The 16,038-nt window shown below is 56.1% G+C and overlaps 1 protein-coding gene across 2 annotated transcripts; it reads right to left on the reverse strand.

The window, feature by feature from the left end:
- Window positions 1-1,614: 1,614 nt before the first annotated feature.
- Window positions 1,615-8,804, reverse strand: EIF4EBP1 (eukaryotic translation initiation factor 4E binding protein 1). 2 transcript variants are annotated; one of them, XM_082495864.1, is made up of 3 exons: window positions 8,569-8,804; window positions 3,421-3,591; window positions 1,615-2,025 (listed from the first exon to the last, which is right to left on the reverse strand). In XM_082495864.1, exons 1-3 carry the CDS (start codon window positions 8,714-8,716, stop codon window positions 1,994-1,996), a joined length of 351 nt encoding a protein of 116 aa, XP_082351990.1. In that variant the 5' UTR covers window positions 8,717-8,804; the 3' UTR covers window positions 1,615-1,993. The 2 variants fall into 2 exon arrangements, with proteins under 2 accessions (XP_082351990.1, XP_082351989.1); XM_082495863.1 differs by having other exon boundaries at window positions 1,615-2,028.
- Between the last annotated feature and the right edge of the window lie 7,234 nt (window positions 8,805-16,038).

Raw genomic sequence — 16,038 nt, forward strand, 5'->3', positions numbered from 1 at the left:
GCCGCCGCAAACATTTGGGTTCGGGCAGAGCAGGGAAACAAGCCTGAGTGCGTAGACTTAATTACTGCAAACAGCAGCCCACAAAGTCTGCCACAGCTCTTTCAGTCTTCCCCAAAGAAACTGTCTTTGGGCAAATTAACATCAACATGGTACGTTTTCTTAAAAACAACTCTGTCTCCCCCAGAAGTGGGAGGTGGAGGTTGCGGTGATGTGCGGTGACCAGAGCAGGAGGGCTCCGGGGACACGTGAACCTGAACCGCTGCACAACGCTGTCAGCAACACAACAGTCTAGTAGTGCCCTTTCTATCCCAAAATATTAATTTAGCGAGAAAGACAAGTCCGTGGCAGCTCTGGGTCACAACGCATATTCCAGCAGCTCCTGTCTAAACGCACATCGCAACAAACCCCAGCAGCTGGGATGGAGTTGCAAGACTGATAAAGTGACACCTGAGGGCAATAAATTTGAATCTGTTCCCATTAAGGTTTCAGAGAAACACTTAATCTTATCTTAAAAAAATGCAAGTTTATCTGCAGCAATCGCTTTGTCTCTGTTCTCCTGTTACTCATTATTAAAAGCTTGTATATCATAACGTCACAACTGAGCTTAATTAGCAGATATTTAAACGCTATCTACCAAGACTGATTTGAACGGACACTTATTGTCTTTTAGGAAGTCTGAGGTTGAGGCCGTGTCCTAATATGCATTTTCCTTCGCCTCAGCCACCAGCACTGCAAGGTGCCACCACCACCATCAGCATCCCTAAAGCAGTGCCGCGGCAGCGGGGTAGAGACTGCTCCGGAACACCTTCAGTACACCGCACCAAGACTAGCAGCGATAGACACTCACTCTAGAGGCCCAAGTTGAACACCCCCACACTAAAATTACTTCCTCAGATGAAAATTCCCCTCTCAAACCCACACAAACTTGTTTCCAACCTCCCTGCTACCCTCTTCCAAAGGTCAGTGTGATGTCTTTATCCCCTGCCCACCAAGTTCCGAAATGGAGAAACAAGTGTAAAACAGCATGAAAGCTTCAGCAGGGATTAAAAAAAAAAAAACAAAACAAAGAAATACCAGCAGAAAACATTTGTCATTAAGCACTCACTTGCATGCTGGAAGACATCAGCTATTTTGGGAAGCAGGAATTGTCACGGAGAAGCTGGAGGCTCAGGTTTTTCCCCAGCATGGCAGAAGAAGACAGCTCAGAGTCAGAGACCCTCTGCTCGGCTACAGGTGGCTCCTTTTGGGCTAATTTCAGCTGCTTCCACCTGTAGCCTGACCAAGCCCTGCCCCTCATCGGGGACCGTCAGAAAAGGAGCTCAAACACCTGTGGCATGACCTTGCAAAAGAACCATCTGGAAACACAGCAGACAGCTTTTGCTAACTATTTCTGGAAGCAGCCTCAGAGCACACAGAAACTTCCTGCGGTGAGCAGGCGTCGCACGTGGGACACACAGATGTTTTGCCACGAGGGCTTAAGGCATCTCAGCCACTGCCTTTCGGGGAAACCCCAAAGCAGTGTTTATCTGAAGGCTCCACATGGGACCACCCCAACGATTTTTCTGCAACAGGTTGGTAGTTTCTTGCTGGAATGAGTGAAGGACAGAAGCCGTATTTATTGCATTAATCTCCATACCAGGAGACTCAAAATGATTTTTATTTCTCCCTCATATTGCATTTCTGTAACCTTTACAGTATTAAAATGATTAACAAAAGCATAAAACTGGAAACAAAAACAATCATTGAGAGTGTCTCCTCCGGCACTCCAAGGCCCGTCATCGGCAGGGGCTGCGCCTGCGGAGTCGCACCCAGACAGAGGGGCTGAGGCTCAGCCCTGCAACAGGACACGCTCTGCTCGCGGAAGGGAATAGACTGCCTTTCCCGGGAAGCAGGAAGGCACTCAAGGCATGGGCTACTTTTGAGCCTGGCTGGTGGGAATCCTCAAGACAAGGTCCTGGTTCTTCACTGGATAAGCACTCTCAGGGCACGTGCTTTAGATGTCCATGTCAAACTGCTCTTCCTCACCTGCTGAGAGGGACAAAACCCGGGAATTAGTTCTTGAGGTTTCAACTGAAATACCAAATATTTTATTGAAGAAACAACTGTCAGCTGTGCTTCAGAAGCATGGTGGTTTAGACTTAAAAATCTGCATTCAGGCACCAAGTCTGACATAAAAACCATCTCGTACAAGCGAAGTGTAAGTTCTGTCCATAGAGGGGATCTTACACAGACAGACAAGAACAGAAGTAGAGTACACGCCCTTTAAGTAATTTATTTCTATCCTCCGACTTCCTTGAGATAAGGAATGTAAAGAATAATGTTGATGACAATCACTGGTACAAACTTCTGTTACCAAAGACACAAATGCACATTTCACAACTTATTATCTGTACAGCTGTTCCCACAGCTCACGCAGTTTGATCGGGTGCCAACGTGAGCAGCGATGATCTATTCCTGAGGACAGGGCTGCTTTGGAAGAGTCCCAACCAAGCTGGCATCCAGCACGCAGCCTGCATTTCGGTTTGCCAGAGAATCCAGTGAGCCACTAAAGGTCACAGCAGTGTGTAATAAACATTAAGCAATATCGACTCTGGAAAGATTTTGCTTAGAGTGAGCATGGGAGCCAGCTTATGAGCATTCAGATCTTTATTTTTAGAGAGAAGATAAATAATCGTACTTGGTAGTTTCACGTTGCTTCAAGAAGTAATCTCACACAGCTTTATGAAAAAAAAAAAAAAAAAGTGTTCAAGAGCAGTACTTGCTCATGTTGCTACTAGAGTGCCTCTGGTTAAGTGTTGATGCGCACAAAGTGACAATGACCTCTGTTCTCCTGCGGATTAACTCTACCTTGCTGTTTCAGGCACACCCGCAAGCTTCTGCGGAACCCCTAAAGACAGCAACAGATACTGGATAAGGGATGCACACAAATGAGGTATTACATCTGAGCTACATAGACTGAGCTCTCTTGTACAGCAGAAGCCTCGGTGTCAAAAAAAGGCAGAAGGAATTTACAAGTCAGACTGATATTAAAAACCCCAAACAAATCCTACTCTGAATTGTAATCTGATCTTTTTGAAAAATGCAAAGCAGCTGCAAAATGGTCCAGGGTCAAGAGAGGCAGCAGCAGCTGCACCTGCTCTCTCACCACAGGACTATTAATCCAGTAGCAGTTTCCCAAATGCTAAATTAATGAGAACTAAGTGATTGCAATCATATTTAACTAATTGAAAAAAAGTCCCATTACTGGGGACCACAGCAGAACCTAATTACCTAGTAACATCAAGCACGCTTTGGTTTTGCAAGTAGTTATCAGGGTGTTGACCATAGCTTTTAGGGATGTCCTTGTTCCAGTCCATGTGTAAACTTGTGTATTTCTAGGAACCGGCAGCGCACTTCAGTTGTTTTTTTGCACGCACTCACCTGTGCTCACTTTCTCATCACAGTTTTGGACATGGTTGTTCTCAATCTTCAACTCCTCCACATTTGGGCTTGTAACGCCTGGAATGTCCGGAAGGTCAGAAGGTGGTGTTTTGGCAACCGGAGAATTGCGGCACTCCATCAAAAATTTACGATCGTAAATAATCCTGGTACCTGCGGGGAGACAAGAACACCGTCAGTTTTTAGCACTTTGATGCGTGAAATACAGCTGGGTCTGTAAAGCAACAGCAGGAGTCATCTTCAAAGTGATACCTCTCATTTAGTGCTTTGTTGATTTTGTGCTGCCTTACAAGAAAGCTCAAAACCATTAACACTATTTGCCAAAAAAGGTGTTTTTTTTGCATCAGGTTCCCAAGTAATAGCGAACGCTACCAGTGTGCTGCATGGAGAGAACACAATACTCCAAAACCCAGACGGATGCTGCGTGCGATAGATCCAGCCCCTAACTCAAGGTCACAACAACACCCAAAGGAAACAGAGTAAATTGAGTTTAATTTCTGCCCATAAACATAACAGGCTTTGCCAAGTTATCAGGGGCTGAGAACTGTAGACAGACACAAGCGCACACATCAGGTAACAGGACGTGGCAGTGCCTCCTTCCGTCACTCCGAGCGTTGCCCAGCAGGAACTCCGGCACAGGCATTGCTCGTGCGTCCCGGGTCCTGGCTGTCCAGCGCGGTTACGTGTACCTTCAGACGCCTTGACTACAGGGAGCTGTTAATGCCCGGCTGTTTTAATGGTTAACCAGACCGCAGCCTGCTCTCCTTGCCCTGCGTGGAACCAGCCAGCTCCAGTGCATTACAGCGAGCCTCAGCGGAGCCACAGAGCTCAGCTCCAGGCATGGATTTCTAGGAACATCACTGGACTGAACAACCCGTTCCTTATAAAGGAATTGCATTGGAAAAAGCTCAAAAACCACACACAGAAAAGGGATCCCTCCAAACAGACCACAGTCTTAACCCAGAGAGTACTGAAGAAAATCAGGTTTTCCTTCCCCCAAGAGGAAGCCTGCAAACCCCGTCTCCGGATCAAGCCCTTACTGCTCTGCTCCTGTTCCAGCAAGAGGGAAAGGCAACTTCTCCCTGCGTACTTCCTGAAAAACTAACTAAAAATACACACATGCAGGCAAACAAACCCCCATTAACATCTGTCCGGGAACAGTAAACTCACTTTATTTTGAAGCATAGCTATAAAATAGTGTACTCAGATATCATGTTTCAATAAAGTTCTGCTAATGAGCTCCCAAAACGCTGGAAGCTTTTTTACTAAAAGATTCTGAATTTGAGTTGCTTCACTGGATCCAAAGGGAGACCAAACCCAATTCAGAACTATGCTCCCGCCGTTAGCTCTATTCGAGTAGGCAGGCGACTAGCCTGCGAGTCGAGTGTTAAATTCCTGGGAAGTTCACAGAAGCGAGGACGGGGCTTCCTAGAACTGCAGCTCATGTACCGAGTATTGGGAGCACAGTTCAGGCGGACAAGAGCTTCCACGCCTGGTTCACGTTCCTCCAGCAGTCACATGCCCAAAGCTTACGAAAGCGGGCACCCCGAGCAGGACCCAGCCTTGGCTGTCAACAGGCACGGCCCGAGGCCATAAATGGGCTCCTTCTAGCGCTAAAGCTGAGTTCATAGCAGCTCTCCTCCTGTTGTAAGGGAGGGTATCTGGTAGGAAAGACTACACCCCATGGGGACTGCTCCGCTCCCCGAAAGCCCTGGTCATACTACGGCTTCCAGACCCGAGTGCCTCGCTGTGCAACTGGGGAAGTCCGCATGAGAATTTGGCTCACTTTGAGTATTTTCAGCAGGATGAAGCACTAGGTTTGAGGAAGTGTCCAGTACACTACCTCATTCCTTTCGTGCTCCCTGAGCTGCGCTGCTCCAAGAGCCATCCCACCCTCACTGAAAGTGCCCGCACCTCGGTGGCCGAGCCAGCAGCACTGGGGGCAGCTCCCTCTGCGACCCGCACCGCGAGCGCCAACTGCCACCCACCCTGCATTACTCACGGCAAGCGCCACGGGCACTGTAGCTCACCGGGCATCTCGGCTCGTGACAGACTGAGCTGGTGGGATTCCCCAGATACTACTGCACGTGGGCTTTACTTAAAGACGATGTGTGTGTGTGCCCTCGGGAAGCGGGTGAGGAGCCAGGAGAGGCACAAAGGGAATACTGAGAACAGACTATGCTTAAAGGTCACACATCACATCTTACACGCTCCTCCGCACTCCGTCATACTGTTTTGTTTTTTTTTACCCCTGCTGACTGCCATAAGAAAAACAGTACTGCCTGTGCTGGCAGAGGACAGGGAACTTCTTCCCTTCCAGAAGGGATCGCAGAGCCCAGAGAGATCTGTGAAGGTAGCTGAAAAAGGAAAATCAAGTCCTATCCTCTGATTGCTGGCACCAAACCACAGCCCAGAAACCACAGTGAAACTCTGTTCGCTCACATCAGTCCCATGGTGGGCTGTGCCGCTCCCCTGGTACCGGGATCAGAGGGAGGACACTTTACAGCATCCTAAGACACGACTGCCTGCCCTCCTTGGAAGAGCCCCTTTTAATCAAACTGCATTTTAGGATGTCACTTCAACATTTCTGGAGACTCAAAACCAACTTGCCTCAAGAACTGCATCTCAGTGTTGCACAGAATGAAAAATATTAGGAAGAAAAGCTTGTGTATTTGACCACAAGCAGCAAAGACAGACCAGAGTAAAGGTGACAATGAAAAAGCTGATCTACAGTGTCTGATGACTGGAAAAGCAAGTGTTCCCTGGCTCTTTCCAAGTCAAGCTTTGCTGCTAGCTGCACATAACTCAGCTCACCATAGCTGTGCAGTACCACCTTTTCCAAAGCCTGCAGTCACCCAGCACTGCTGCCGTGGCTTTCTAGCGCTGGCACCAAGCCCTTTTTCCGTCACTCACATCCCCAGCGCTGCCTACAGCCAAAGGGATGACTTAGAGACTACAGTCCTCAATTCTTCTCTGAAATTAGTCAGAGGTTTCGCACAACAAACTTGCTTCGCTTCTTTCTTCTGATTCTTCAGATGTAACCTACTGCTTCGCAGGAAATCTCAGACTTTTTTCAGTGGGCTACATACGTGAACATTTTCCACAGAAGGACCTAAACCAAGTGCTTCTGAAACATAAGATTATTTGTTTTTACAGCAGTCAGGGTTTATATGCAAAAAAGTACCGCAAAGCATTCTGCCTGAATCAGAGGCTACATGGGTTAGCAGAAGACAAATGAAGAAAGTACAGCCCAGGAATCAACGAGGCTCTCCGAGCCCAAGCTGCCCTGGCCCCGCAATATGTAAAGTGACACTTGAGTGCATTAGTCTGGGGAGTTTGCTGTGAAATGCATTGATAATGTTTTCACAAGAGCTCTTCCAGACTGTACAGGACAAGGAATTCTTTGCAATAGTGACCATGAAGGCTAACACCCCCTCCACCCCAAGTCCTTCAGGAGTTTTAAATCATTCCTCGTTTTAGCTCTGGAATCCAACACCTGAAGGCGAACAGCCAGTGCCTGCAGCTGGGCCTCGGCAGCACGACCTGTCCTCAAACAGGCTGGGGACAGACTAAAGCACCACGCAGTCACGAGAGCACTGTGGATTTTGCCAGGTGCACACACCCGAACAATAAACACCATTTGCATTTCTCCGCCACACTCTAGACATTCATTAACTCTCCAAGAGAGATGATCATCCTGGAAGGCTCATTACACTGCACAGTGCTGTTAATTGTTCATTTCTATTCTGTTACTCAGAGCACATGAATATAGCTGAGAAAGTCATTCTCCTGTCTTCCATGGCATAATTACTGCAAGTGCTATTTAAGTACTTCAGTTATTGGCTGCTTTCAGAGAAGAGAGAACATATGGCAAAAATAACACAAGAAATTCAGTTCCCCAACCAAGCTTTTCTGCACAAACACAAAAAAACCAAGTGAGTCAGCAATGCTGACTTCCCCCTTCTCTCTGAATTTTAACCCCTTAAAGAGGTCTAAAAGAGACCCGTAGGTCTGAGGGACGAACAAAACACCATCCACTGCGTCCCATTTAGTTCGTTCTTTTGGCTGAACTTCAAGTGAGTTTCATCATTCCTGCTGCTCACATTCATCTTTTATGTAGCAGCACGGGTGGAAAAAAATTATTAGAAGTATGGAAAAAATGATCTAAACCCACTGATCAGCGGGAGTGCAGGCAGCTGCCATAGCTGGAAATACACACAACTGATCCGGTGGCTGGTGTCACCATCTGGAACAGCAGCCGCTTGTCTCAAAAGCCAAATTACTCAAAATAAACACACTCAAGGAAGCGATGCGGATGCAAAACCTTTCAGATGGATAAGCCCTAAAGGCAGCTTTGCACATTGCGTCCCTGCTGTAGCACATGGAGACAGAAGACACACGAGGCGTCACCAAGATAAACGTGACACACACAGGCTGTGCACTCGCAGCCCCCCTCAGCTGCCTCCACTCTGAGCAGGCAGGGAGCACAGCGAACACCCACAATTAGTTTCTTCTTATTATTTGAAAATCAAATCCTAAGAGATACCAGCCCTGGCAGCCACACGCACCACAGCTCCCGGGGCTGCACAACGAGCCCGCGGCAAACGCAGAGGGAACCAGCCCGCTGCCTTCCGGCAGCAGAGCACTGCACTTTCAGAAGTTTGAGCAACTTGGGACGAGAGAGAAAAAAAAAAAAAAAAAAGGCCCCAAGGTTTACTTACTGCCAGAGGAAACAGCAAATATTAGAGATCAGAATTAATAAGTAACTCAAATGGGAGGACGGGTTTGCTCCCTGGAAGGCGCCCCAGGAGCACAAACAGCTGCCTCGTTTTCCAGCACGGACACCCAGGGGGATGCTGTTCCGCTGCACCGGCTCCGGCACACACGGGGGGAGGTGGAAGCGCCCCCGGGCCCCTTGTTTCCCCCCCAGCACAGCAGCGGCCGAGCTCCGGGGCAAAGGCCCGGCCCCGGCCCGGGGAAAGGACACCCAGCTCAGCCGGCACACGGGGCTCCCCCCGGACACCCCCACACCCCCACCAAGGGCCCGGCCGGTTTCGCACTCGGGGGGTTCCCGCTCGAGCACCCTCCGCTCCCCCGCAGGGAGAGGCCTGCCCGCGGCCCGCCGCTCACCGCCCGGCGTGGTCCCGAAGACGGTGCCCCCCGGCGTGGTGCTGTAGTCGCCGGGCGGCAGCGGGGCGCCGTCGGGCAGGGCGAGGCGCTTGCCGGGGCCCGGAATGTCGCGACTCGGCGTCTGCCCCTGGCAGCAGCGGCCCGACATGGCACCGGGACCGGGGCACTGCTGCTGCTGCAGCCGCCGTGCCCGCCCTGCCCGCCGCTTCCGCCCCCGGACACGCCCCTTCCGCCGCGGGGCACGACGGGAAATAGGGTGGGGCGGGACAGGGGGCGGGGTTTAGGCCGATCAGGGCGGGGTCTGGGTGGAGGCGGGGACGGGGGCGGGGTTTAGCCAGAGAATGGGCGGGGCCTGAGAGGAGGCGGGGCGCGCCCGGGCGCCCGGCGGGTCCCTGTGCCCCCCGGTCTCTCCCGCCCCCTCGGGGCACCAACCCCTTGTGCCCCCCGCTCCCCGGGGGGGCGCGTTTCCCCCTGCTTCCCCACCGCCCGCCGTGCACCCAGCGCCCCGCAGTGACCCCACGGGGGGGATGCTGACAGCGCTGCCTCCTCCCGACGGGGGTCCCAGCCCTCTGCGCCCCCGCCCCGGGGGTGCCACCCCGCCCCACTTAGTGACCCCCGCCTGCCCCACGCGGGGCTGCAGTCGGGGTGGCCGCTCTGGGAGGTCCCGGGTGGTCCCGGTGTGAAGGCTGCGAGGACAGATGTCAGCCCGCCTGGGTGGCAGACCCCATCCCAAATGGCTTTGCCACCTCCGGGGGGGGCTGGGAGCAAACGCGGGACCGGCCGGGGGAGGCCACACAGCGCCCGCACACGTGTCCGCCCCCCCCCCACGCCGTGCCCCGGGTGGGGTGCTGGGACGCGCACTGAGCAGGCCTGCTCCGATAGGGCTGCCCGGGCCTCAGGGCAGTGAAGAAAAATAGCTTTTTTCTTAAAACTTTATTAAATAAAACATTTAAAGAGAAGCTGAAGTGCAGAGGCAGGAGAGCAGGGCGGGCTGGACCCCCAGGCTGGGCGGGGGGAGAGCTGGGGTGCCCAGGGATGGAGCCCTGGCACAAAGCCTCTCCGAGCATCCTCGGGTATGGCAGAGCCTGCTCCCCCCTCCCCTCAGCAGCACCCTGCTCACAAGTGTGATGAGTGCCAGCAGCTCAGCCTGCCGGATGGACGGAGGGAGAGAGAGAGAAGGGCTCCCTGAGCTTGTCAGAGGGGTGGCATGGCTGGGATGGGGGCAGACACCCCCACCCCCACCTCCCCCCAGCCCAGTACTGTGCACAGGAGGCAGCTGATGCCCACGCTGACCCTGTCTCCGCTCCTTGTTCTCCTCTCCCAAGCTGAGGTACTGCTGGAAAAGCCCTTCAGCTCTTTCCTGCTCCCCCAGCAGTGACTGCAGGGCTCTGCTGACCTGCACAGGGGCACCAGGCTGGTGCTGGCATCTGCTGATGGCAGGGAAACGGAGCCAGCATGGGTGCCGGCAGAGCATGCCGGCAGCATTTCAGCAACGTTGGTGAAGTGTGGTGGTGGCCAGGGCTATGGCAATGATGAGCCCTTGTCCTGCCCAACCTCCCCCATCACCCTGGCTCCAACAGATGGAGCTCGGCTGCCGCACGCTGCGCTGGACCCTGGCCCAGGGCCTGCAGCAGGGCACGGCCAAACCGGCAGCACCTCGCTGCCCTCCTGCCTTCCCTCCATGCCTGCTTCGACCCACGCTTGGCTCGGGCAACCCCAGCCGGGCAGTGCTGAGCCAGCTCCCGTGGCCCCCCAACCACTGCCCCATCCCTGGGGGATGAAACCTCATCCCTGCAGAGCCATGGTCCGGCCCTGGGGCAATGGGGGTCCCTGGGGGGCTCCGAACCCTTTCTCCAGGGCAGCATCTGTGTGACCAGGGTGGGGGGCTCCTGCCAGGCTGGGGGATGGAGAGGGGTGCTTCCAGGGGTCTGCTCCCTGAGGACCCTGGGACCCTGGGCAGGCTGCGGTGCACCCTGAGGACCCCCAGGACCCCGGGCAGGCTGCGGTGCCAGGCAGGCAGCCCTTGCCCCGTGCCGGCTGCTGAATCGATTACCAGGCGCTGGGCAGGAAAATAACATATCCGGCCGTGGCGAATGACATCAGCAGTGACCCCCAACCCAGCGAGGCGTCCCACCGCTGAATAACAAGGTCCACGGCCATTTCCTCCTCCTCCTCCCAAAGAATGGACCATTACAGGGTCAAGGAGCTGGGGGGAGGTCAGGGTTTAAGGGCACATCCTGGCTGCGGGGGAGCGGGGGGCCACGAGCCCCCACTTCGTTGGGGTGTCTGCCCTCAGTGCCCAGGGGACCCCTGGGTCAGGGTGTGGGCAAGGACTGGCTCCAACAGTAAGTGGGGGGGGAAACCCTCCAAGGTGTTCAAAGTACCACAAAATGCCCTTTCTGGAGGTGCCCCTCCAGGGATCTGGACCCTTTCTGTCCTGCAGAGAGGGCTTCTCCACGCCGTGAGACCTGCAGGCATGTCCTCATCGGGGCGGCTCCCACACGGCACTCGGGGTGCCCAGGAGACCCCAAAATGCTGCAGCAGAGCCGGGCAGCGTGAGATGGATGGTGCCCGTCCTGGACCGAGGATGCGGATGCTCAGCTCTCGCTGCCGTTGCTGAGCTCTGCAGAGCTCCAACCCATCGCGGAGCACAGGCTGCTCTCCCAGGCTGGTGGCGACGTCCTTCCCGCACTCTGCTGATACAATCTGCCCTGTTGGAGAGTCCTCCCCAGAAACCAGCTGGCACCGAGCGAGCTGGTCCGGGATGCTCAGCCCAGAGCCCTAACAATAGCCTTTCCTCCTCATCTGTCTCTGTCTCCCATTTCCCACACAGGCTGGAGATTAAAAAAAAAAACAAAAACAAGAAGAAAGAAAGGGGAAACCACCTGGACCCAGGGCCAGGGAACAACCAGCCCCGGGTAACAAATCAGCGATGCCTCGAGGAGGCAGAACCCCTGTGCCGCCTGTTGCTGGGGAGTCCGGCATTTCTCTGCAGTTCTGTGCATGGGGACGGCATCGACAGCCGCCGAGAAAGGAGATGAAGAAGGACGTGAGGACCCCAGCCCCGCCACGGCATCGCTGTCCCCACGCCTGCCGGAGCTCGGTGCTCCCGGCAGCACACAAGGGAGCAGGGATGCTCCAGGCTGGGGGGTTCAGGAGAAGTCCCCCGCCTGCCAGCTCTGCTGCCCTGGTGCTGCCCGTCCTGCGCCGGCAGGCAGGGAGGAGGCGTGAGCCCCAGTGTTCGCCTGCCCACGCCACCAGCCCCCCTCGGTTACAGTATGTTCATTTCTGGGCGTTTTATCTGCCCTTTCCCTGGGCAGCTAATAGGGACAGGGCTGCAAAAGCCCTTCGTCATCCTCATGTGATACCGGGTTATCGCCTTATTGCCTTCTAAATCGGGAGCAGAAGTGCTTCTCGTAGGTGTCCGTCCCTTTGTCTGCTCACCAGCAATTGCGCTGTCTCTGCTCCTGACCTGGTTTAAACCACTGGTAGCTGAGCAGCGTTGGCCTTTTGTAAAACACTCGCTGCCCTTGCAGGTTCTCGGGGAGGGAAATCTGCCTGTGGCTGCTGGAAAACACATCTTATAAGTCACGAAATACTGAAGTTTGCATCGCATGCATGATGGCCGGGGGCTGCCGTGGGGAAGAGCCCCCTTCTCCCCTGCGCTGCGGCCCCCGTCGTGAGAGCGGCCCCCGTCGTGAGAGCAGCCCCCGGGGACGGGCAGCAAGGGGCAATTCCTGCCCATCCCCGGGCTATCGCCGGCAGCACTTCCACCAATACGAACCGGGCTGCTGATTACAGGAGGGTTTGCTGCAGACAGGAAGAAAATAAACCAAGGGGAGGATAAACTTCTGCATGGTGGGCAGCGGGGGCTGGCGGCTTTCGTCTCGCCCCATCCATCATCTCCCCGTCTGCGCGGATCCCACGCGGGAAGGCTCCTCTCCAGCCCAACGCTTCACCCCGGCTCTCCTGTGGCCGGGAAACCCACCTCCAGCCCCACGCAGGACGGGGTGATGGTGGGGCCCTGGGTGCTGCTGCCCACCGCAGTGACCCCCCGGCGAGGATGTCCCTGTGCCGCGGCATTTCCACCCCATCCGTGTTTACATTCCCCTCCGATTGCTGGCGGAGATAACGACAAACCCATATCCACTTTGCCCGCCCAAGGGCTGTTTGTGCAGATAAAAGTTGCCCCCAGTAAACAACCCCATCCTGCCGTGGGAAGCGCACCTCCGCCCTGCCCGCAGCCCTCGGGCAGGAAAACCCCCGCCAGTGCTGCGGGGGGACCACGGCCCCCAGTGTCCCTGTCCCCTGGGCGCGGGTCGGGGCTGGCACTTGCTGGGGGTGCTCAGCACCCCAAAACCTGCCCTCTTGCTGCTTGGTTCACGCTCTTGCAAAGGAAATTTGGCAGAGGCGGGGATGTCCCTGTGGGCTGACACGGCACGGGCACACGGCTGGCACCACTGTTTTGCACCAGCCACGGCCGCAGCGAGCCCTGCCCCGGAGCGAGGGGCTGCAGGGACCCTCCTGCTCCCGGGGCTGGGGCTCTCCGGCTGCTTGTGGGGGAAAAGCCCGGCAGAAACGACTGCAGGGGGAGGGAAATGGAGCAGGGAGAACAAATGGCACCGAGTCAGACTCCCGGGAGCTGGGCTGCATCTCTGGATCGGGAGGAAAACTTCTGCCCGTCAACCCCACGCTCACATCCGCACCCTTCGCACAGCACCGGCATCGCTCTGCCACGTGCTGGTGGCTGCAATTTGCCCCTTCCCGCACGTGCCTGCTCCGTAGATGGGGCTGGAAGCCGACCTGGAGATGGAAAGCACCCGTGAGCAAACCGCCTGCCCTCCGGTACGGATCCTGCGCTCTTCCCCGGGGCAGACGCGGGCGAGGGGCAGCGGTCGGGCAGGATGCGGGGAGGACGCAGCTCCCTGCGCAGTCGCCCCGGCCGTGGGGTCCCAGCACCCGGCGTCCCAGCACCCGGCGTCCCCTCGCTCACGCTTCAGGTCAATTCTGGGAGCCGAAAGGGCCATGTGCCAGTCAGGAAAAAAAAAATAAATTCGTTGGACCTTTCCTGACCTCGGAGGGGCTCGGAGCCTCCGCCAGCCCGGCAGCTCCTGCTGGCAGGCTCCCTGCTCTTACAACAGCCTGCCCTGCCCGGGGCAGCCACCGCTGCCCTTCGCGACCACAGAAATGCCCGGGACGGGGAACGGTTTTCATTCCCCACCTGCACTGAGGGTAACCTGCCCTCGGCCGCCGTGCCGCATCCCGTCTCAACCGGGATGCTGAGGCAGGGCTGCTGCGGGCGGGGAGGCTGGGCTGCCAGCGCAGGTTCTGCCTTCCCCTGAAAGTCGGGGTTTGCAAACCGGCTCAGCCTCTGCCTCCTCCTCCTCCTCCTCACCCCCACCTCCCTGGTGCTTTCACCGCAGCTGCAGGACCTCCCCATTCGTTTTCACGTCTCTCCCCACCGAACAAGAAGCGGCTTGCAGTGGTGACTGCGTAAGGGTAAAAGCTGAGTGCCGGGTGTGATGTGAACTGTGTGCGGACGGAGACACCCGCCCGCGCGGTGTGCCAAGAGGCACCGCCAGGTTCAACCGGCTGCGGGTGCTGGAGCCGGGCTGGGAGCGGGCCGGGCTGTGAAACGGCTCTGGGCAACCAGGAGGGTGCCCGGAGTGGTGAAATCTTGCTCAGCTCCCAGTCCAGGGGAAGGAGGTTGGCCTGCCGGGGCAGAGGGACCCAGAGCCCCTCGCAGCCCTGGGGGTCTCCGGGCAAGGGGACAGGGGGCTGGGGCAGCCGCTTCTCCCAGTGCCCGGACACGAGCTCCGGGACGCAGCCGGCGGGGAGGAACCTTTTCCCCATTTGCTTCCCTCAAGAAGGAGGTTTCTGAGAAACACCAGGGAGGCAGGAGGAATGCACGGGTTAAAAATAGCCGCCATGGCATGGGAGCCACCCTTGCCCATGGCCATTGCCAGAGGGGAAGCACCTGACCTCCTCCTCCTCCTCCTCCTCCTTGTTGTTGTTGTTGTTGTTGTTGTTTTCCCACCCTACAAACAGCGGGGCTGGAAGCAAACACAGCCCAGGGGCTGCGCAAGCAGGGCTGAGCCCTCGCATGGCCTCAGCGGGTGCGGGGTCAGGCCCAGGAGGGGACCAGAGCACTGGGATGCGGGGATGCTGGTAGGCGATGGGGATAGAGTCTGGAGCTTCAGCGGACGGTGCCCGGGGCAGGGAAGGGGCAGAGGAGGGGCGGGGGGATGTACCGCCGGAGGCTCCTCTCTTCCTCGGAAACCTCTGTCTGAAAGCGCAGCTACTCTCAGATGGTGTTTCTGTTGCTGACATTTTTTCATGACAGTTTCCACACTTTTTGTGAAATCCGTACCAATGTTATTGCAAACTTCTCCCTCCTCCCCCCCCACCCCGTTTTTCTTTAGCAATAGCCGCAGGAAAACCAGAAATGATGGAGAAGGGGTTGTGAAAGCCTTTGCAGATCCCGGCAGCAGCACAAGGACTCTCGCTTCTCCGGGTACCTGCGGCTGGAGGGAGAAGGGAAATGTCAGAAACGAAACCCTGCTGTGAGCTGTTTGAAAACGCCAGAAATTGGGAATAACTGCCCACAGGCTTTGCTCTTGCTGCTGCTGCTGCTGCAGGCTCTCCCTGCCACAACATGGGAAAGAAAACAGCTTTATCATGATTTTTTTTTTTTTTTAATCTGAAAACATAATTGCACAGGGATTTGGGGGGCAGGAGAAGGACCTGAGATTGCTTTAGTGTAGCCTTTGACACTGGCTGGGTTTCAGGATCTCGGTGCCCCTTTCCCTAATTCTCACAACGCCGCCGTAGCCTCGGGGAGAGCCGCAGCCCCAGGGTGGCGAGCGGCCTCGGGGCTGCCTGCTCCGGGCAGGGCAGGATCGGCCCCAGCAGCGAGCCCCGTGCCTCCATCTCCTCTCTGGTGGGAAGCGATGCTGCTCACCGACGTGGGGTGTGACGAAGTGCGCTCTCCATGCCAGTTTTCCCACCCCTCCAAGCCCCATCTGCCCCCCCAAAGCCACCCCGGGGGGCTCCCTCTGCCGAAGCTGTGTGTCCGTAGAGCAAAACACTGTGGGAACGGGCTAATAAACAGCGAATCGAGTGACCTCAGCCCTGCCTGCGCAGGCAGCCAGCAGCGGGCTTTGACCTTCTCGGTACCCAGGGTACACTCTGCCTCTTTCATCATTATCGATGCATTTGCTCCCAGGAGCTTCGCTTGGAAAACAGGATGTGAGCGTGTGAGATGGCCGCTCGCCCTCCCAAATACGTGGGAGCTCGGAGCCTGCCGGGACGCTCCCGTCCCCGCCGCTGCTGCCCCAAAGCGGGGTGGCAGCGCTGGGGTGGCACCAGGATTACCCCCCATGCTCTGCCGGGGGCTGCGCTAGGGCAGCAGCCGGGTCGAAGGAGCTATGAGACTTGGGGTTGGTTTTACGCTGCCCCAGACGCAAAGCA

Source organism: Vanellus vanellus (genome assembly GCF_965231255.1).
Source record: "Vanellus vanellus genome assembly, chromosome: 26".
NCBI classification, from domain to species: domain Eukaryota; kingdom Metazoa; phylum Chordata; class Aves; order Charadriiformes; family Charadriidae; genus Vanellus; species Vanellus vanellus.

Coding starts and splice junctions, on each gene's coding strand:
- EIF4EBP1 (XM_082495863.1), bottom strand. CDS start 8,716: ATGTCGGGCCGCTGCTGCCAGGGGCAGACGCCGAGTCGCGACATTCCG. Junction 3,592..8,568: donor CTTCGGGACCACGCCGGGCG/GTGAGCGGCGGG, acceptor GTCTCCCCGCAG/GTACCAGGATTATTTACGAT. Junction 2,029..3,420: donor TGATGAGAAAGTGAGCACAG/GTGAGTGCGTGC, acceptor TGTCCCTCTCAG/CAGGTGAGGAAGAGCAGTTT.